Source organism: Capricornis sumatraensis, chromosome 3 (assembly GCF_032405125.1).
Source record: "Capricornis sumatraensis isolate serow.1 chromosome 3, serow.2, whole genome shotgun sequence".
NCBI lineage: Eukaryota > Metazoa > Chordata > Mammalia > Artiodactyla > Bovidae > Capricornis > Capricornis sumatraensis.
This window is the reverse complement of record NC_091071.1, coordinates 48635180-48657188: the sequence shown is the minus strand read 5'-3', so window position 1 is coordinate 48657188 and position 22009 is coordinate 48635180. Positions and strand designations below refer to the sequence as shown.

General features: G+C 39.8%; 1 protein-coding gene across 1 annotated transcript in view; it reads left to right on the top strand.

The window, feature by feature from the left end:
* The window catches only part of UGGT1 (UDP-glucose glycoprotein glucosyltransferase 1), a 109432-nt gene extending 88484 nt beyond the window's left edge, over window positions 1-20948 (top strand). The window contains exons 30-41 of the mRNA XM_068967379.1: window positions 2163-2321; window positions 2850-2935; window positions 4687-4771; window positions 6084-6172; window positions 6630-6734; window positions 7985-8069; window positions 9087-9269; window positions 10683-10843; window positions 12017-12131; window positions 18106-18222; window positions 18649-18817; window positions 20419-20948. Of these exons, the coding sequence (XP_068823480.1) occupies window positions 2163-2321; window positions 2850-2935; window positions 4687-4771; window positions 6084-6172; window positions 6630-6734; window positions 7985-8069; window positions 9087-9269; window positions 10683-10843; window positions 12017-12131; window positions 18106-18222; window positions 18649-18817; window positions 20419-20444 (1380 nt within the window). The 3' untranslated portion in view covers window positions 20445-20948. The remainder of the gene's footprint in view (window positions 1-2162; window positions 2322-2849; window positions 2936-4686; window positions 4772-6083; window positions 6173-6629; window positions 6735-7984; window positions 8070-9086; window positions 9270-10682; window positions 10844-12016; window positions 12132-18105; window positions 18223-18648; window positions 18818-20418) is intronic.
* Window positions 20949-22009: the final 1061 nt, after the last annotated feature.

The window sequence follows — 22009 nt, the reverse complement described above, 5'->3', positions numbered from 1 at the left end:
TTTTATGACCAGTACGTTCTCTTGGCAAAAGTCTGTTAGCCTTTTTCCAGCTTCATTCTTTACTCCAAGGCCAAATTTGCCCCTTACTCCAGGTGTTTCTTGACTTCCTACTTTTGCATTCCAGTCCCCTATAATGAAAAGGACATCTTTTTTGGGTATTAGTTCTAAAAGGTCTTGTAGGTCTTCATAGAACTGTTCAGCTTTTTCAGTGTTACTGGTCAGGGCAGAGACTTGGATTACTGTGATATTGAATGGTTTGGCTTGGAAACAAACAGATCATTCTGTCATTTTTGAGATTGCATGCATTTCGAACTCTTTTGTTGACCATGATGGCTACTCCATTTCTTCTGAGGGATTCCTGCCCACAGTAGTAGATATAATGGTCATCTGAGTTAAATTCACCCATTCCAGTCCATTTTAATTCACTGATTCCTAGAATGTCAACGTTCACTCTTGCCATCTCCTGTTTGACCACCTCCAATTTGCCTTGATTCATGGACCTAACATTCCAGGTTCCTCTGCAATATTGCTCTTTACAGCATCAGACCTTGCTTCTGTCACCAGTCACATCCACACCAGTTTTCAGTGTATCTCATTGACTTGCTGTACATACTTCTCAGATACATTGTTTTTGCCATGGTTTAGGGAGCTGTAGTGGATCAGCCCAGTAGCAGACCACCCGACAGTAATCAGGACCTTTTCCGGTGCAATTTTGGCTTTGGGAAGTACTCTGGCGCTTCTTCTTGGTCCAGTCACTGAGCTAGTCATCGCCAACTGTCATATACAATCCACTTTTCGTTGCTTGCCACAATCCGATTGATAAACGGTTTGTTGTTGTTGTTGTGTGGAGTGAGAGAAGATGACACTTCAAGACGATGTTTTTTGATTTGCAGTCAGGAGGTACCCACTTACTAAGCTTTTTCATCTTTCCAATTTTCTTCAAATGCCGAATGGCTGTGGAATAGTCGGCGTTGAGTTCTGTGACACTTCTCATTGTCTGTAAGAGAATCAGCTTCTGTGGTGGCCCTCAGTTGGTTGTTGTCAACTTCCAATGGCTGGCCACTAGGCTGCTCGTCTTCAAGTCTCTTATCTCGTTCGTAAAACTTCTTGAACCACCACTGAACTGTACGTTCTTTAGCTGTTCCTGGGCCAAATGCGTTGTTGATGTTGTGAGTTGTCTCCACTGCTTTACAACCCATTTTGAACTCAAATAAGAAAATTGCTTGAATTTGCTTTTCGTTTAACATCATTTCCCTAATCTAAAATAAATATAAACAGGAAGTAATAAGTCATTACCAAAAAAATAAGGTGAGAAATATGCATTAAAATAATGTATAATATAACCACATTTATTTAGAATATATTCTAATATCAAGCAACAGTGCAAAATTGCAATTACTTTTGTGCCAACCTAATAGCTAAAGCCAAGCTGCCCTAAGATTTTGTAATTATACCATATTTTCTGCAAGGAATTAGCAATAATTTAGGCAGTTAGTTTTATGCCACTATGGAACCATTAAATATATCTGTGGTATTTGCATTTAGAACATCAGTATTTTCAGCTGTCTTCTAAAGGCCAAGATGAATTTGCATTTTTGTCAGATGTTTTTCTGATGTTTCGCCTTGTTTCTTTTTCTCATATAAATTACCTATCTTCTCCGTTATTTGCTCTTAAATATATTCATTCTTTCAGAAATTTTATGTGATTTTTTTCCCCAATACTACCTTCCTAGATTAACATCTTATCCTCTCCTCTGAACTTTTGGAATAACCTCCTTACTGTTTTTCTGTGTCCTTTTTCCTGCCTCTCCTTCCAACCCACCTAAGTTTTTAAAATTGTGTATGCTTGTTAACTACCAGCACAATCAAGATACCAGAGCATTTCCATATCTCCAAAAAATTCTTTCATGCCCCTTTGCAGGTAATGCCCTCCTTCCCCCCAGCCCAGGCCACAGGCAGCAGCTGATCTCCTTTTTGTCACTATAGTTTTACCTTTTCTTGAATTTTTTATGAATATGATTATATGATATATAGCCCTTTATGTCTGATTGTGTTCACTTTGCATAGTGATTTGAGATTCATCTGGTTGTTGCATGTATCACTAGATCGTTTCTTTTTATTGCTGAAAGTCTTCAGGTGGTGATTTAATTTTAATATTGCAGGTGGACAGCATCGTGGCTGCTGAGTATGAGCTGGAGTACCTGTTACTAGAAGGTCACTGCTATGACATCACCACTGGCCAGCCCCCCCGGGGACTGCAGTTTACATTAGGAACTTCAACCAAGCCAGTCATTGTGGATACCATTGTTATGGCTAATCTGGTAAATAACAGTACATCAGGTGGTGATACTGAGTGACATTAATTTGGGCCCTACAGTTTATGATGGAGCAATTAGCATTCTGAACATGAGTGAGATTAAAGTTCATGATGGGCTGAATTTGGTCAGTTTAAAAATCATCAGTTTAATTAAACTTGTAGATTGGAATTACATGGCATCTTAAAAGAAAACATGCTAGAATATTTTGCTCTAACCAGGTTGGCTCCTGAAAATGTGTTGCTTATGAGCCAATAGCCTTTTTCTTTTTTAAAATTTTTTGGAAGTTTGAAGTGTATTCATACATTACATACTGCTTCTTCACTGAAGTACAGCTAAAGGACAGGCTTCTTGGCTTGACAGACCTGTATTTTGCTAGTGTTTCTAATATGTGGGTTTTAAGAATTGCATTGGTTTAAGTATCTTATTTAAAATAAAGTTGACTGACATTTCAAAAAAGAAAGAGCTGTCCCTCAGAAACAGCATTTTGATGTTTCCATGAGAACTAAAATTTGTCTTGTCTTCTGGTCCTAGGGCTATTTTCAGTTAAAAGCCAACCCAGGAGCTTGGATTCTCAGACTAAGAAAGGGACGTTCTGAAGATATTTACAGAATCTACAGGTAGGATTAAATGATACAGGTGCATTTTTTCAGAACATTCTGCAGTATGAATCAGCTTGAATTGAATAGTACACTGGCAGTTAGGCAATTAGAATTTACTTTGTAATTGTATGTGCTTTTCCAGAAAATGCAATGTGGAAGAATTGTTGGTGTATAATTGAACAGTAAGCAGTATAAATACTAACAATATCTGTAATCAAGTCTGGCCTCAGTCATTCTTTTGTGCTAACTGTCCCAGCACCAAATCATTCTGTCAGCTGTGATGAAAACCATAGGCAGATGAGAAAGTGAGTCATTTTTAGGAAGGAGAAAAGAAATGAAGAAGAGTTCAGACTTTTCAACCCAGGGTAGTATATTTGTGTACCCTGAGTGGGTTGCAGATTGACCAGACATACGTAGGCTTTGGTCTTAGAACCTTGGTGCGAGCACTTGTCTTTCTAGGTCTGAGAAAGTATAGAAGTACTCCCAGCATTTTTTGTCAATAGCCTGCTTTTTTGCTTTAAGGTTTGCTATAAGTGACTGTTAGTTTATACTGCCTTCTAAAAAGGTGTGGTCTAAATTCTGTTTAACACAATTCAAATTAGTCTTAAGCTATGTGAGAAGACTTCATGCTGGTTCATTTTGGGAATGATTTCCATTAGTTATTTGAAAACAACATCATGTTGGTCCTCATCCTAGCTTTATAGAATCTTATCTGACACACGTGAAAGCAATGTGAATTTCTGCATATTTCTTACCAAGAAAATAGAAGATTTTTGTATTATAATTATATCTTCATTGTACATAGTAGGGTTTTCTCCAGTAAATGTTTTCCCCAGATATGGTTTTAAAGAATTTTAGTACTGTCATTAAGAGCTTATCTGTTGTCTTTCTAAACCCTGTCCCATCTGTATGCCCTTTTCCTAGCCACTCTTCCCTCTAGGGTGTGTGGGCTTCTTCTCCACCTAGCAGTTGAGGGCTCTCTTCGTTCTGTGCTTCCTGGGCTCTGGAATGTTCCATGCACCCTATCAGAATCTCACCTTTGCCCATGAACTCTGCTCTCTGTTGGATGACAATGAATTCAGTGAATTCATATTTTATTATCGCTTATATAATTAGCATCTTAAAAATTGGTGACTGGAAATTTTAGACATTATTGTTGATTAGGAAGGAAATACTCTCTTTAAATTTTCTTCTCTGCTCTGTCTGCTTGCAAACAGAGATTGTTTTAGTTCTTCCTCCAGAGTATGGATGCTAGATTGAGTACATAGCCTGGACTTGGCTGTGCTTCCAGGAAGGACAGAGTCGCAGCCTTTATAAAACTCTGAAGTAGAGCTATGTCTCGCCATGTGTAAAGTAATGCGTGCATGCACACTCAGTCATGGCCGACTCTTTGTGACCCAGTGGACTGTCGCCTGCCAGGCCCCTGTGTCCATGGAGTTTCCTAGGCAAGAATATTGGAGTGGGTTGCCATCATACTCTTGCCAGCACTGGGAGCCTCTCAGTGTATGGAAGATCATTCAGTGAGGGGCTCCAGAAGGAAATTTGGGCTGTGACCAGTTGGCATGTTCAACATGTAAGGGTAGAGATTTTGACAAGTGCCTCTGTGTTGCTTGAAGGGGTTTTCTGCAGGTTGTGAGAAAATAATTTGTTCAGAAAAAACTCCTTTATGATGAAAGATGGTGGAAAAATATAGCAGGTTGATGTAAGTCCATTTACTCAACTTGAGAATTATGATTTGTGATATCTGCCTTCTTTTCTTCTTTTCTAAGTCATGATGGTACAGATTCTCCACCCGATGCTGATGAAGTTGTTGTTGTCCTCAACAACTTCAAGAGCAAAATTATTAAAGTGAAGGTGAGTTTGGTATATTAAGGCAGCCATTCTATTATAGTTGATAAAAGCAGCAGTAACTTGGTCTTTAGTAAAAATATGTATCTTTAAACCAGCCCCAAACTATATGAGGTGATGGGATGTGTTAACTCCAGAAAAAGTGCTGTTATTATGGTGAAAAAGTTAGTTGCACAGTTGTGTCCTACTCTTTGTGATTCCATGGACTGTAGCCTGTCCCACTCCTCTGTCCATGGAATTCTCCAGGCGAGAGTACCGTAATTGGTTGCCATTTCCTCCAAGGGATCTTCCCGACCCGGGGATTGAACCCGAGTCTCCAGCATTGCAGGCAGCTTTTTACCAACTGAGCCACTAAGGAAGTCCAATCATTTCACAGTATAGACCTGTACCAGGCCATCATGTCCTGCACTTTAAATTTACGCAGTTTTACTTATCAGTTATATCTCAGTAAAGCTGAAGAGAAAGGAAAGAAACCCACGTAAGACTAATTCACCTTTGGGATTTTACTGTAGCCTTATGGCAGTGCGGCTTGAAATGCAAAGTATATTTTGTAAATACAAATTTGTGGCTTTCTTCAGCTGAGAGGTTGTGCCTTTTGGGTTATCTCATTGAGCAGTGCAGGTCTCATTTTGCATGAAATGTTTTCATAGATACTGCTTTGTTTGTACAATCACAGTTCACATTATGTTTTGAAAACTGGGAAGAATGCCAATGAGAATTTCAGCAACAATAATAAATGGTGGTAGCCTTATTTAATTTCTTCTCACTTTTGCTTTCTGTTCTTAGAACTTTGAAATTCCTAGTACATTATATTCAGATAAAAGATATTATGAGACAGTCATTATACTCTAAAATCTAAAGCAGGCCACACATGGTTAAGCAGAAAAATGATCCCTATGCTCTCGAGAAGTTTTAAGCCCTCTTTGTACTAGTCAGTCCTAAAACAAGGCTGTCACGTGAGATGACTCCTTCCTGGCAGCTGAAGCCTGTGCGCACTGTACTCTTTGCCTAGAACAAAGAGTTAGCTTGGTGAATGCATTTCTGTTTTCACGTAAACTATAAGGTTCTCTGCCCATTTTTCAAACTAGAGACAGTTATTATCTAGTTATAAGAGGTTGCTATCTCCTCATTAAGATTTTAATGTGGTATGATGAGCATAGTTCTGTTGAATGTGTCTGGACTCAGAGTATGTTATATCTGCTCGCAGGAGAATTCACTCTAGTGTGGTCAGTATTCAGTGAGCATCCCGTGAAGATCAGTTCAGTGCCTCCTCAACCCAGTAGGGAGAGTGAGATTCATCACATGTGACTGATTGCAGGTTCAGAAGAAGGCAGACATGGTGAATGAGGACTTGCTGAGCGATGGGACTAATGAGAATGCCTCTGGATTTTGGGACTCCTTCAAATGGTAAACTGGCATCAGAAAGAAGTGATGTTTTTGAGGGAAAACTGAGATATAAATGCCATCCCTCCCTTCTTTTGAATATAGTAATCCTGTCTGGGCTTTTCAGATTCTGCTCTTTGCATCCACTTGTGTGCAGAGTAGATGAGTGTTCCCCACTGAGCTACTGAAAGAGCTTAGTGTCCCCGCATAGTGGAGTTCCTTCTGTGCCTGACTTCTGAACTCCTGTTGGACTTTTCCTGCTCTTTGGAGAGTTGAGTGGTAATTGCTCAGTTGACTTTCCATTGTTTGTTTTGCATTCTAGTGGACTAGTCCAGTCTTCTCCTGAAGCTCCACAAGGCCCTCTGGGCAGCCTCCCTCTCTTTGTCCTGGTGGGAAGCACCATCTCCTTCCCCTCCCCTTAAAGGGCAGCATGTCTGTACCAGCATTTCAAGTATTCTTGTTTTTACCTTCTTTATTATAGGGGTTTTACAGGAGGACAGAAGACCGAGGAAGTGAAACAAGACAAAGATGACATCATTAATATTTTCTCCGTTGCATCTGGTCATCTCTATGAAAGATTTCTTCGGTTAGTCGTGTTTGGTTATTTCAGTATATATGCATGAATTTATCATGTTGTTCTTTAGGGAGTACACGTTTTATGGGATTCTGCCCATTATACTTCTTTGTATTTGAGGCACTCTGAGGATTGTGTATAGATGATTATATATACTTAATCTTTGTTTCGATTTGGCCAACCTCATGAAATGGACTATATAATATATAGTAAATGAATCTGTATAGCTCTTATAAGGTTATAAACCTTTAAAACTACTGTGTGCACATGATGAAGAATGGCTTTTCATTGTCCACCAAGGATTGCCTGAGGATAGAGAATAGAGGTGGAATAGGGCCATGGGCCTGTCTTCTGATGACTTGTAGGATTTTAGAGCCAGGAGGGATCTTAGTTGTGTTTTATAGACAGGCTGAGACTTGGAGGGTCGCGGCTGAGGTCACATAGCCAGAGTCGAGGGAGGCACAGGCTTGGCTGGTGAATGCAGCAGTCACCAGGGGGAAAGCCCTCAGGGACGCCTTGCAGTCAGTGGTCAGGAGGGCTTGGCTGTGAATGCGCACCTTTGCCCGACAGTGGCTTTCCTAATGCCAAGGTCCTTTTTTACTTTTAATTTTCCACTACAAATCCAGTGTAGCAAATAATCAAGATGTCATGTTACTCATGTTTAGCTGTCATATTCCCAAGAAATAATAGCTGACCTCGAATTGTAATGTCAGATGTTAACAACCACTGAATTTAATTAAGTTCCTTGACTCAAAAGTTGTTTGTTTTCCAAGTAGGGAATCCTGAAGCTCTGATCATTTGCCATCCCCTTCCCTCTGCCTACTCTCTGCCCTGGCTGGGCTCCCCAATGTAGGCTGGGAGAGGCAGTGCTATTACACAGAGCTGCTGAGGCTTCACCGACTTTCTTTTTAGAGTGATGTAGGCATTAAACACAATCTCCGTGATTCATTTGTACCATAATTAATGTGTCAGTTCATAAAGGAGTTTATTTTAAGGTGTAACGTAATTAGAACACATGCCTTTATCAGTCTGGTATATTTTTATAGGTAATAAGTACTTCTTCTTTCTCATCCAGTGATGACTCTATAAAATGAATGAGTGCAAGTTTCCATTTTCCACTATTCAGGGTCTCTCTTTGCCTAACTGAGCCATTAGTTAGCTCTGCCATAAAGAACACTGAGTCTAGTGATTGACTTTACTTGATTTTGTTGAGATTAAAAAGATTTGAATGATTGTTATTATTGTTTGCTTTTGTTTGACAGCATAATGATGCTATCAGTACTGAAGAATACCAAGACTCCTGTGAAATTCTGGTTCTTAAAGAATTATTTGTCCCCCACGTTTAAGGTTTGTTCCTTAGGCTTTGAAAAGGAAAACATTCTTATTAAGGAAATATATACAGTGCAATATACTATTTACTACTTCTACTTTATCTGTGTATTTAAAAATTTTTTCCTTTTATTAGGTTACTGTAATTCACCTGCATAATTATATGTTGATTATTCTTTTTCCTGTCTGTTTTGGGGGGAATAGTTGTTATAAAACCGAACACAGAATTACGACTTGGTTGAAGCTTGGATAACATAAGAGGAGAGTCTGTTTCTTCTGTTTTGATGAAGTAACATTTTTCAAGCATGAATGTCCTCATTTAATGAGAAAGCACATTACTGGTTCCAGTGAGAAGGATGGGTTTGTTCTGTTTTGAACAACTGTACCCAGTGATCTGTGGAAGTAATGTATCATCTCTGCAAATCAAAAACACACATGGAAAGTTTAGAAAGTTTTCTGCTTTGTTTTTATCAGTATTTGTCATCCAAATTGATTTATTTGCATCTTTTTCTTTCTTGTTCTATAGAATTTATTAAGCAACTTTTAATATATTCAGTAATATCTCTCCTAGATAAATAATTCACTTCTGGTCCCCTAGGGTACTTATATTTAGAATCTGAAAGACTTGATGGCAGCAAACTTGTTCAGAGTATTTGGGTTTGCCCTGTCATTCCCTAATTTAGACCTGGTGGTGAGAAAGGCTTAAAATCAAGCTCAAAAAAATGTTTTACTGAAATCAAGTTTAGACAAAGTCCATTTCCCTTAAATACACGCACACATAAATTAGTTATATAAAAGCCTTCACTTAAAGATTTCTGGTCCTCTCATGTGTGATTAGAAATCATAAAAAAATGGCGATTTGACAAAAAGTTTATATGTATTCTTTATGTAGTCACAAGTTAGTCAGGGTCACATTTCTTCATTAGACTGCTGGTATAGTAAATGTGTTTTACTTGTGCCATAATTGTGGTTTGTTGACTGACTTTGTTTTTCTTAATCAAAGTAAATGCTTGTTGGTCCTGTGTTTGCAAATAGGAGTTTATACCTTATATGGCAGACAAATACAATTTTCAGTATGAGCTTGTTCAGTACAAGTGGCCCCGGTGGCTTCACCAGCAGACTGAGAAGCAGCGCATCATCTGGGGTTACAAGATCCTCTTCCTGGATGTGCTGTTCCCACTGGTTGTTGACAAGTTCCTGTTTGTGGATGCGGATCAGGTGAGCTCTCAAAGGCTGGGTTTCAGCAGTGCAAATTAAAGGCATTAGACTTCCTTTTCCTTTTTAAATGATTTTATCTTTCCAGTTGTCGAAAAATACACACTTATTTTACATTATTTAGAATATATGAATCTATTGCAGAACAGCAGTGGCAGCACAGACTTTGAGAACAGACTTATGGACGTGGCTGGGCGGGGGGGAAGAAGAGGGCGGAAGATACTGGGGAGAGTAACATGGAAACATATGTGACCATATGCAAAATAGATAGCCCATGGGAATTGGCTGTATGACTCAGGAAGTCATACTGGGGCTCGATAATAACCTAGAGGGTTGGGATGGGGAGGGAGGTGGGAGGGATGTTCAGGTGGGAGGGGACATGGGTAAACCTATGGCTGATTTATGTTGATGTTTGGTAGAAACCAATGCAGTACTGTGAAGCAATTATCCTTCAATTAAAAAGAAAAAAAAAAGAATATATGGAAAGGTATCACCAGATGTGATCACTTTTAAAATTTGCGTTCAGTGTATCTCCTTTCATCTTTTCTCCTGTGCCTCTCTTATGTAGTTGTGATCACATCATTTATGTAGTTTTGTATCTTAAATTTAACTCATTTAATATACAAACTAAAATTGAAAAATTTGCCAGTTTAACATAAAACTGCTTGCTGTCATCTCCAGTCATTTGCCCCACAGCTAGGAGTTATTGATGTGGGTAAGAGAGGGGGTTGGTGCCTGGCCTTGACCATATGGAACTCTTCAGATGGTCTTCCTGCTATCAGGAAGACAGCTGACTTAATTAAAAGGAACACACAAATTTTAGAGCATACACACTCAAAAAGTGTAAATATACTTCTGTCCTACAGCCTTTACCCTTATCCTGAACTATCTAAAACTTGAGTTCCTCATCTGAGTGGAAGTGATGTAAAGTGTGCAGAAGTCATTTGGACAAAAATCATCCAACTGTTGGGAATTCTGCCCCACCTGGCTCATTTATATCATAAGTGGCTCAACATGAAGCCTGCTTTCCTAGTTCTACGATCACATTTCATCCTTGCTGAGCACTTACTGTGTGCCAGGCATCATTCTCCATCTGTCATACATGAGTTCATGTGATCCTCCCAACAAGCCTGTGAGATGTCCATTTTAGACCCAGAAACTAAGTCACAGAGAGGCAACACGGTGTGAATTTGTTTTACTCCTGCTTTTTTTGAATACTTAGAGTACTGTGTCCCAAGCACTAGGCTAATCATCTTACACGCTAGTGAGGACAGTCAGCCTAATCAAGAAGAAGCCAGGCTTGGACTGGGTTTGCTGCCTGTGCCATTGATAAGTCCCTGAGCTGCCCTCAGTATTTTTAGGAAACTGCTGTCTGCATGGATGTTAAACAAGTGACTGTGATCCTTTCTTCTTCAGATTGTACGAACAGATTTGAAAGAGTTAAGAGATTTCAATTTGGATGGTGCTCCTTATGGTTACACTCCTTTCTGTGACAGCCGCAGAGAGATGGATGGCTACAGGTTCTGGAAGTCAGGGTACTGGGCCAGTCACTTAGCTGGGCGAAAGTACCATATCAGGTACTGAGAATGTTATGGTTTGATTTTCATTTCCTTAAAATTAATTTCGCATATTTAAAATTGTGAGTAGGTAATATGTTAATGTGGTTCAAAAATAAGAACTATAAAAAATATATAGTGAAAAGCTGCCCCATTCTGTCTACTTACCATGTCTCCTTCTAGAGTCTTTTAATTTTTAGGTAAAGGACTATGACTTCTTTTTTTACACAAAATATATCCTAACCTTTTTTACAGTTTTGTGCTTTGCTTTTTTTAACTTGATGTTTCTAGTAGACCTTACATCAACATGTAGAGAGAGACCTTTTTCCTTTTTGTATCAGCATATTATTCCAGTATATGTATCATTGTGGTCTTGGTACGACATACGTTATTTGTTGTTGTTTAGTCACTGAGTTGTGTCTGACTCTTAAGACCCCATGGACTGTAGCCTGCTCCTCTACCCATGGGAGTTCCCAGGCGAGAATACTGGAGCGGGTTGCCATCTCCTTCTCTAGTGGATCTTCCTAGTCCAGGGATCGAACGCTCATCTCCTGCATTGGCAGGCGGGCTCATTACCACTGAGCCACCAGTTAAACACACAATTTCGTATATTTCAAATATACCTATAGAATAGATTCCTAAAGCTCCTCGGTTAAACAGTGTGTGTATTTGTTGTACATCAGTTATTTCTGTATATTATCTTCTCTGGGAAAAGTGTGATTTGGAGAGTAGGGAAACCTGTGGGAAGCAACATGTATAGAGATAAATATTGGGATGTTGGTGATTTAAGTATTGTACTGTATGCCCCTGGTCTGAAGGAACTATAACACTTGGTTGGTGTTTTCCTCTGTAACATTTAAGATACCATCAGGATATCTTTGACTAATGATTATCAATTACTATAGTTTTTATTGTCAAACCTGCTGACATTTGCTAGAAACCTTCTTTTGTCAGAGATTATTTCCTTTGAAACAGTGACAAAATGAGCTTGTGGTACCAGAATATGGGTTTTGTAATCACTTCCTTAGCCGTCTTTGAAGTGGTGTGTAGTGACTGTGAGCTCTACTGTGAAGCCTCAGCTTACCTTTTCTACGAGAAACCAGAATGTTAGCCTAGTGATCTGTTCTATTAGTCAGTGGGGTTGCTTTTTCTGCCATGATCCATGGTTATAACAAGTGGATTTTCTCTATCCAGTGCGCTGTATGTCGTGGATCTGAAGAAGTTTAGGAAAATAGCAGCTGGCGACAGACTCAGGGGACAGTACCAAGGTCTGAGCCAGGATCCTAACAGCCTTTCAAATCTCGATCAAGTAAGTGGCCACTTTTTTTGGTTAACAGTTTTGGTGATGGGTGCACAATGTTGTGTCAGAAAATGAAGTAGTATTTGCTTCTCATTTCTCTCTGTTGAGATAGTGTTTTGTTTCTTCATGGAAAGGAATTTGTGTTTTGTTGTGTGTGTGTGTGTGTGTGTGTGTGTGTGTGATTTTTATTTGCCCTTAAGAGAGGACATAATGGTAAAAAATATGATAGGCCTGATGTCGGTTTGGGGAGGGAGATGGAAGGAGGGCGCTGTCATATCTTCTTACTTTGTGCCCAGCTAAGCTGATAACTTTGTTTCTCTGCCTGCTAGGGTCAGTTTGTTTCTCTTCTTTAGGAACCAACTATCACAGCGCAGGATGTAGTATTGTTATTTCTCTTTTCTCTATACAAAAACCATGGTGTTTTTTAAAGAAGTTTAGCCGAATCACTATTTATTAATGCTAAACATTTTTTAGAGGTGAGATTGTAGTTTATGCTTTAGGTACATAGTTTCACATACTTTGTTTTGCTTAGGTCTGCTTTAAACATTTTTAAACCTTTATTGTGATATTTAGCACCCATAAATAAGAGTGTACAAAACAAAATATATAAATACATATTCATATGCATCAATGAAGTACCACACAGCACACACCCATGTACTGCCACCCAGTTTAGGAAATTCAACTTTCTTAGCAACCCAAAAGCCACTCTCTTCCGCAACAGCACCCTAACTTTTGTGGTAGTCATTCCATGGCTTCTCTGTGTTGAGTAACTACTTACACATGTATCCTTAAACACTATAGTTTTGCCTGTTTTTGCCCCTGCCTGTCTCAGTGGGAATATACAAGGTGTACTCTTTTGAGTCTAACTTCTTTTGCTTAGCATTATGTTAATGAAATTCATCCATGTTGCTGTATGAAATGGTACTGTGTTTTGTTTATTATAAATTTGGATTGTTTTCCATTGTTGTCTTCCATGGCATCAGTTATAAGTGTCTTGGTTGATGCAAGACATTTGATGTACATGCAAATACATGTACATGTATTTCAGTTGTGTATACAACTACAAGTTGAATTGCTGAACCATCAGATTGGTGGATCTTTATCTTTATTAGATAATTCCAAACAGTTTCCAAAGTAGTTCTGATTTATACTCCCATCAGCAGTGCAAGGATTCCTGATGCTCTGTGTTTTGAGTAATGCTTATTATTAATCGAATTGATTAGATGTGAGCTGGCATCCCATGTGGCTTTCAATTGGAGAATTTAATCGTGAGGTGGGATTTACATCTGCCAATTTCTTACTTGTTTTCTATATATCTTTTGTGTTTCTCAGTTCCTATATTACTGCCTTCATTAATAGATGTTTTAATTCCTCTCTTGTTTCTTTCACTGTGTACATGGAGATTTTCTGGGTTTTTGTTTGTTTGTTTGTTCTAGCCCAGTTGCTCTAGTCTGAGAAAGTATTCTGTATGATTTTAGGCATTTAAAATTTGTTGAGCTTTGCTTTTTGATCCAGATATGGTCAGTTTTGGTAGATATTTCATCTGGTTTTTGTTGTGCCCGAAGTCCGAGGAGACATATGTGCTGACAAAGCAAGAAATTTTATTGGGAAAGGGCACCTGGGTGGAGAGCAGCAGGGTAAGGAAACCCAGGAGAACTGCTCTGCTGCGTGGCTCACAATGTACAGGCGGTATCTCCTTTAAACCTTTCCTGAACTCTTCCGGTTGGTGGAGGCTTATTAGTTCCGTATTTCTTATCAGGATCTCCTGTCATAAAACAGCTCATGCAAATGGTTACTATGGTGCCTGGCCAGGGTGGGGCGGTCTCAATCAGTGTGCTTCCCCTGACAATTTCCCCTGCAAGATGGGGTATATAGCGGCACTGTTGGTTCAGGCTCCTTGAGATTCTTTGGGTTCTTTCTTACATGTGTCGCCAACACCTGAGGGGTAGAAAATCCCTGTTGAGGCAAAAAAGGTTTTACCCAAGGAAGACGGCTTGGTCAGGGTGTCCAATCCGCAGTCGGAAGACGATATCTCAGACTTGGTGTACAGTTCCCAAGTCAAAGGTGCCTTCTGAGGGCCAGCCTACATGGAAGGTCGGCCATTCTGCACTGCAAAAAGTTATTAATTTGTTCTTCTTCACCAGCACCGATAGATTCTGTGCTCTAGACTTAAAATCAGAGAAGTGGTCAGTCATAAGAGACAAAGGAGTAGAAGTTGTTTGTCCCATGATTACAGAGAAAAACACAGAAGACCAAATGAGCACACAAAGAGCAGAGACAGTGCCGGCACTCACACAGACGCAACAGACAACAAATGTACATCGGCCAAAAACACAGTACTAGGTCTTCCTGGGCCCCCTTTTTTTAACCTTTTTCTCCCCTTGAGAGTATCTTACTGGCAGGACGTCCACAGAGCCAGCCGCCTCCCCAGCACAATGCCAGGCCTTGGCCTTCTGCTGGTCTCAACCAGAAAACAGAGCCAGCCGCCTCCCCAGCACGATGCTGGGCCTCGGCCTTACGCTGGACTTAACCAGAAAACACCGGTGTTCAGAGATCTCTCCTCCTAGTGAGGAAACCCCGTCTGCTGGGAGAGTGTTATTCTTCCCAGTTAAAGGGATCCCGGACGAGCCCCCAAATGTTATGCCCAGAGTCCGAGTCCCCAAAACTGAGAGAATAAGACGTCCACAGCAATGCAAAAGCATAAAGGGGTTTATTGCTAGCTCGAGTTAGGGCCCAGGTCTCATCCAGCAGAGTGGAATCTGACAAGAGCCCCGAGCTCTGAATCACATCTACTTTTATACAGATGGTTCTTTGTTCCTGTAACAGCATAGCTGATTGTTTAAACCGTACGCGCGCGTGGGACTTTTAAACCTTGCATCCCTATCTAGATTGGCTCGGGTCTGGCGTGGGCGAGGGGCTATGGGGGAGTTTTCTGATGGGTCGAGCTACACTGCCTGTGGGAGTTTCCAGTGCCTCAGCCTTGCTAGAGACTAAACCTCAGGCCTAGCCTGCCCCTTAGAGCCTGTCCTGGCTCCAGTTTGGTCCTAACAGTTTTATACCCTGTAGATGTTAGATATGATGCATTTCTTTGTATGTCCATTAGGTGAGGTTTAGTGATAATGTTGTTACTGTTACTGAGTCCAAGTGCAGTCTGCTTGCTGTATGACGAGGCAATAAATCTAGAGACGAGGTGTTGAATCAAGGAATAGCAACTTTATTTGGAAAGCTGGGTGTCCAAGAAGATGGTGGACGGGAGTCCTAGAGAACTATCTTATTGGGGTCTGGATGCTAGTTTCTTTTATAAAACAGAGAGAGGCAGGAGGTGAGAAAGTAAAGTGAAGAGGCTGGAAGTCTTGCAAAATATCTCCTGGTTTGCCCAGCCTCTGGGAGGGGATGTGTTGATTTCTTCTTTCCTGCAGCCATTCACAGGTGGACAAGATCAACATGTTTCTCTAAGCTGAACAAAACCCCTTGAGTTTAACTTTCAGGCAGAGGGACTGGGTTCCCCAAGGCAGGCCATTATGTATGCTTATTACTTTAGAAAGCATCCTTTTAGTGATTTAGAAAGCATCCTCTAGTGATAACAAAAGCAACAGGAAGCATACGTTAAAGAAACAGATCCAACACGGGGTCAGATTTTGTTCTTTCCTGTTACATTATGTGTGTTTTGTCTGTTCTTCCATTAGTTACTGAGACAATTATGTTAAAATCTCTTTCCATAATGTGAAATCTTGTCTTTAGATTTGTCAAATTTTACTTGATGTACTTAGAGACTGTTTTGTTCATTGCCTAAAAACTTAGAAGTCATGTATATTTCTGACAAATTAACTTTTTATTATTTCTATTGATGCTTTTTGGGCAGGAGCTTGAAGTGTGCTTCATCTAATATTAGTATAGCTACACTGGTTTTCCTTTTAGTTAGTGTTTCGTAGTATATTTTTTTATCCTTCTGTTTTCAATAGTTCTTAATCCTATGTTTTAATTCTGTTTCCTATAAAGAGCTTATATTGGTTTGTTTTTTCGTTTGGTGTGACCATCATTTAATTTGAACATTAGTCTGCTGATAGTAAAGGTAATCACCAATAAGTTTGGCTTTTCCACAGTCCCCTTGCTAATGCCACATGTCCTCTGTTTCTTTTTTTTCCTTAGTCAGTTTCTTTCCAAATGATTGAGAGTTTTTAATAATTCTATTTCCCTCTATTAAACTATACAGTTTTAAATAATTTTTTAATGATTAGCCTAGAGGTAACAGCATACATTTCTGACTTTGCAAAGGCTAATATTAAATAGTGTTTTACCCAGCTACTGGACAGGGCAAAGACATTAGAACAGTTCTTCTCAAATTTTAGCTTAATTTAAAAAAAATCATCTGAAGAACTTACAAAAGCATTAATCTTTGGGCCCCTTTCCTCCACTGGCTGATTCAGTAGGTATTTGGTTGGACCTAAGAATCTGCATTCTGAGCAAACTCTGTGCTCCAAGTCCACATACTACATTTTGAGTAGCATTGTCTGAGAACTCATTAACTCCATTTATCCATTGTTAAGATCAAGTAATATTTCATTGTATATATACTACATTTTGTTTGGCTATTCATCTGCTGGTGGACATTTGGCTTATTTCCATCTTTTGACTGTTGTGAATAATGCCTCTATGAACATTGGTGTGCAAGTATCTGTTTGAGTCCCTGCTTTCAATTCTTATGTGTATATACCCAGAAGTGAAATTATTGGATCATACTGGTTGTGTCTTTGGACAATAGAACATTTTATTATTAATGTGTCAAACTCAAAAGTTTTCCTAAGAAAAAAACTTCAAAGCATAGAGTACAGTTGGCTAGAAAACACGTGGGCTTCATCTACTTGGGATCAAGCCTCAGTTGACAAGGTGGATTTAGAGCTTCCTTTAAGCAAAACTTTGACATACAAGAGCCACATTCATTGCTTAATTGGCTTTTAGAAGGCAGTGCTGTTTTTCTTAGAAATGCCCTCAGGAAGGGAAGTCTGTTGTTATTTAGTTGCTAGGTCATGTCCAACTCTCTGTGACCCTGTCAACTGCAGCATGCCAGGTTCCCCTGTCCTTCACTATCTCCTGGAGTTTGCTCAAATTCATGTCCATTGGTGCTATCTAATCATCTCATCTGCTACCAGCCACTTCTCCTTTTGCCTTTAAATCTTTCCAGGAATCAGGGTCTTTTCTAATGAGTTGGTTCTTTGCATCAGGTAGCCAAAGTATTGGAGCTTCAGCTTCAGCATCAGTCCTTCCAATGAATAATCCGGGTTGACTTCCTTTAAGATTGACTGGTTTGCTCTCCTTGCTGTCCAGGGGACTCTCAGGAGTCTTTTACAGTACCACAATTTGAAAGGATCAATTCCTCAACGCTCAGCCTTATGGTCCAACTCTCACATCCATACATGACTACTGGAAAAACCATAGCTTTAACTATATATATGGTTGCTTGTCAGCAAAGCAATGTCTCTGCTTTTTAATTCACTGTCTAGGTTTTTCATAGCCTTCCTTCCAAGGAGAAAGCAGACTGTTTGTGAGTTTTAGCCTAAAGTTTTTCAGGTGCTTCTTATGGATAGGTGTTTTATGGATCATCTAAACTTTGGTTTTTAAAAACACCATAAATAAATACTGTAGGTACTTTACAGTTTTTGCTAAGAACTCTGTTTTAAAATTTTGTGATTGGCATGTGATATGTAATGGCAGCTAATTTGCTGTTCATTTATTTAAATTTCCTATAGCACTTTATTTATAAATATTCTCTTTTGTATTTTATTGAAGCATAGTTGATTTACAATGTTATGTTAATTTCTGCTATATAGCAAAGTGATTCAAATATATGTTCTTATTCATGTTTTTCCATTATGTTTTATAATAGGATATTGAATATAGTTCCCTGTGCTCTATAGTAGGACCTTGTTGTTTATTCCCCTACAACTTCAGATTGTTGTGTTTTATCTTCTCTACTGAATAGGATTTGCCCAATAACATGATCCATCAGGTGCCAATTAAATCACTCCCTCAAGAATGGCTTTGGTGTGAAACGTGGTGTGATGATGCCTCTAAGAAAAGGGCAAAAACAATTGATTTGGTAAGTTGTGTGTGGCTCTTTTCTGCATTCAGTCCAGTCTGATGTATAGCTAGATAATTTGGTCTTTCTCTGTAATTGTGTAGTTCAGGGGTTGTAGGACTTCTTACAGTAACCTCAGCAGGAAGGTAAATCCTCTGTTGTCTAATGGGGCTGTTTTCACTATTTAGAATCCATGAAGTTACCATTTGTCTTTCAGATCACTCTGTGCCTTGTTGTTTTCCCAAACGGACTTTATCTTTCTGCCTTCCAGTAGCGCTCCACGACTTCTTTGCAGAAGCTTTGTACAGCCCCTACCACATTGCTTCTCATATCATTGTTCTTTTTGTCCAGTTAGGACCTATAACCCAAGAATAGAAACACCTCTGAATGCTATGTAGCATACCCTTCCTTTAACTCGGCTGAAGTACGTTATTTTGATTTTCACAGTGTAATAATCCAATGACCAAAGAGCCCAAGCTGGAGGCCGCTGTTCGAATTGTCCCAGAGTGGCAGGACTATGATCAGGAGATCAAACAGCTCCAGCACCGCTTTCAGGAGGAGAAGGAGATGGGAGCACTGTATAGAGATAAGACAGCAAAGGAGGCAAGCCGAGAAGGTATGTACAGATCTTTGGCTTTAGGTAGGTACTTCTTGGCCTGTCTGGTTTCTGTTGCAGAAACAGAATCTTGTAAGAACAAGAAGAATCAGTTATTCAGTCTTCCATCGTGACATCTGGTAGTCTATATTTTTCACTTTGCTTATTCAGTTGGGCTTCTAGACAGTATTTATTAATGTAATTGCTGCCTTTTTTTCTTTCTCTTTCTCCCATCCTTGTTCCTCTCTTCCTCCCTCCCTCCCTTCCTTCTTTTGTTTTCTTTTTTTTTTTTTTGAGGAAAGAGTGCTTTGTGATTATTATTGTTTAGGTTTATGAGTTTTGTGATACATGACAAACACTGGTTTCTCTACTATGTGTACATTTTGAGTGGTAGCCAGTCTAAAAAATTGTTAGAATACAAAAAGTGACTTTATATAAACCTTTAATAAGATTCACTCTGGATTTTAATTTATTCAGCTCAAAACTAATTCTAAAAAAGCAGTTATAGAAATGGATCTTGAGTGATTCACCTAAACATCCTGAAGACTATGCCATGATATTAAAATCACAGATGAAGTGTTGGACATTCACCATAAAAATAATTAAATTCATCAGTAAAACCTAAGGATTTTCATGAATAAATGGGTAAAGAATGTAGACATACTGTTTAAATAAGATAAAAACACAAATAATAAATGAATTTGAAGAAACAGTAATCAAATTAAAGGACTCTAGCATTACTATTACTACATAGAAAAGAGTGGACATGTTGGTAATGCCAGGTTTCTCTGGTGGCTCAAATGGTAAAAAACCTACCTGCAGTGTAGGAGACCCAGGTTCGATCCCTGGGTCAGGAAGATAATCTGGAGAAGGGAATGGCTACCCACTCCACCATTCTTGTCTGGAGAATTCCAGGGACCGAGGAACCTGGCAAGGTGCAGACCATAGGGTCATAAAGAGCTGGACATGACTGAGCAACTAACACTTTAACTTTTGGTGATTATGGCATTTGTTGGGGAAGATTGTGGTGAAACTCTTCTGGGTGAATCTTGTTGAAGCTGTGTGCATTAGAAAAATCCTTGTTAAAAGGCAGTAAATCAGTCAAGATTCATTAAAATTTTATATCCTCAATAATTCCTCTCGAGAATTTACCTTGGAAGAAATAATTCAATACAATAAAGAAGTTATATACATGGAGAAATTTATTTTACTATCATTTTTTTTTCAAGGCATTGGAAAACAGTTTAAACACCCAAGACTAGAAAATGGTAAATTACACTGCTACAGAGGAAAATGTATACACTATTAAGTGAAAAAAGAAGGATCCTGACTAAACATATGTGCATTTTTACTAGAAGTAAATATTGTACTTGTAAAAACAATTTAGAGGGAGTAGGGGTATACAGTTAATTTCAGTGTTCTTGAAAATGAAAATGTATTTTTTGTTTTTGCTTTCAAAATATGACACAAACACACTAAACCAAAACTCCTAAAAATTTAAGAAGAGAGATACAGTGGAGGTGGGGCACAAATAATAGGTTTCAGTAGCAGAAAATGCCTAGTCTGTACTTTATAACATGATAGTGATCCATTTTCTCTCCACTTGCTCTCCTTTTCCATAGGACCTCAGACACATGAGGAATTATGATCTCCAGAGGAGGATAGGAAATTACACCATTTGAAAAACACTTTTTATATTAAATGCTAGTTTTTTTTCAATTTGTCTGTACAACTGCTGATGAACCGACTGGGCGTGCCGCCCTGTTCATCCTGACTCCCTCACGCCGGCGGCTCTGGATCTCTGAAGTTAAGGCTTTCTACTAGATTCGAACCTCAGAGGAAGACAAGGAACTGATTTTTGGGGGACTCTATGAAGAGCAGGCCTTTGACCAGAAGAGAAGATGGTAAAAGCAACTGGAAGAGAAACAAGCCCACATGTGCTGCAGTGTCTTAAGAGGCCACTAGCGGGAGCCGCCGGGTCCTCCTTACCTCAGTCCACGGGGAGGGGCGGCGGAGCTCCTCTCTGCAGCCGGGGCCACCCTTCCAGGCAGATAGTGGATGGGGCGGCGCCTATGTGAGCATCTCCGGGTTTGCGCCAGTGGGCCCCTGTGCCCTTCCCCAGCATCAGGTTCATTGTTAAATTGAAACCCAACGAACAATCATGTGTCTTCAGGCTAAGCGTGGGGCAAATTAATTTGGGGAGAGCACGGCGGGGGGAGGCGGGGTGGGTTGGGGTGAGGGTAGGAAAAATAGCAGTAGGAGGGCTCTGGAATGTTGGGGGAGGGGTCATGAGGAAAACCAGAAATTGGCCTTTCTCTTTTATAAACCATCAGAACCATTGTGACTAATATGAAATGAAGACATTATTCTTATTCTGCACCCAGCCCCAGTGAACTTTTTAAGTAATTGTTTTGTAAGCAATTTTTGTATTTGCAAAAGTCTTTGCTTTCTCTTCCCACTTTCTTAAAAGAAGTCTATTATTTCCTTACTGGATACAGCCATAGTAAGCCCCTCTTGTGATCCACCTTGAGGGGTTCAGAACTCCCTCAGGAAGGTCATCACATCATTTACCTGCTCTTTCTCTGCCGAATTTTTGTCTCGCAGACCCAGGGGAAGTTGGCTTTGTCGTTTCTCTACAAAAGACCCCCAGATCTGAGACCAGGAGAGATTTTGATTGTGTATTTCACGTTTTTCTATGCACTGTTCTGTAGTTCTTTTAGTTAAAGCCAGCAGAAGTTGCCAGTGTTCCCCTCGTTCTGAGTCTACAGAGTTGCTTCTTGAAGCAAGTTGGACTCATGAGTCATGGCTTTTTGTGTCTTCAGCAACACAGAACAGCCTTTGCGCAGCAGCCTTTCCTGCTGGGTGGGCAGTGCTAGGAGGCGCCCAGAGGAGACTTCCGGTTGTGTGAGACTGCAGGTCCTGCTCCCTGTCTGCCCAGGCTGCAGGCTACAGCAGCAGAGCACTCCATGGACTCCTTCCAGTATCTTAGGACAAATATCAAGTAATTAATTTTTTTCCGTATTCACATGCAAGCATTAGTTCAGGAATCTGTAAGTCGGAAGGAGCTTTTGAGTTTGCTTTTGTAAAAACTGGGGAGGAGGGACTTGTAGATAAATTGATCCAAGACTAAAAAGGTCCCTTAGAGTTGTTGCTGTTGGCAGAGGCAGTAGTGTGACCTGTCCCCCCACCCCACACCCCCCAACACTGCTCCTC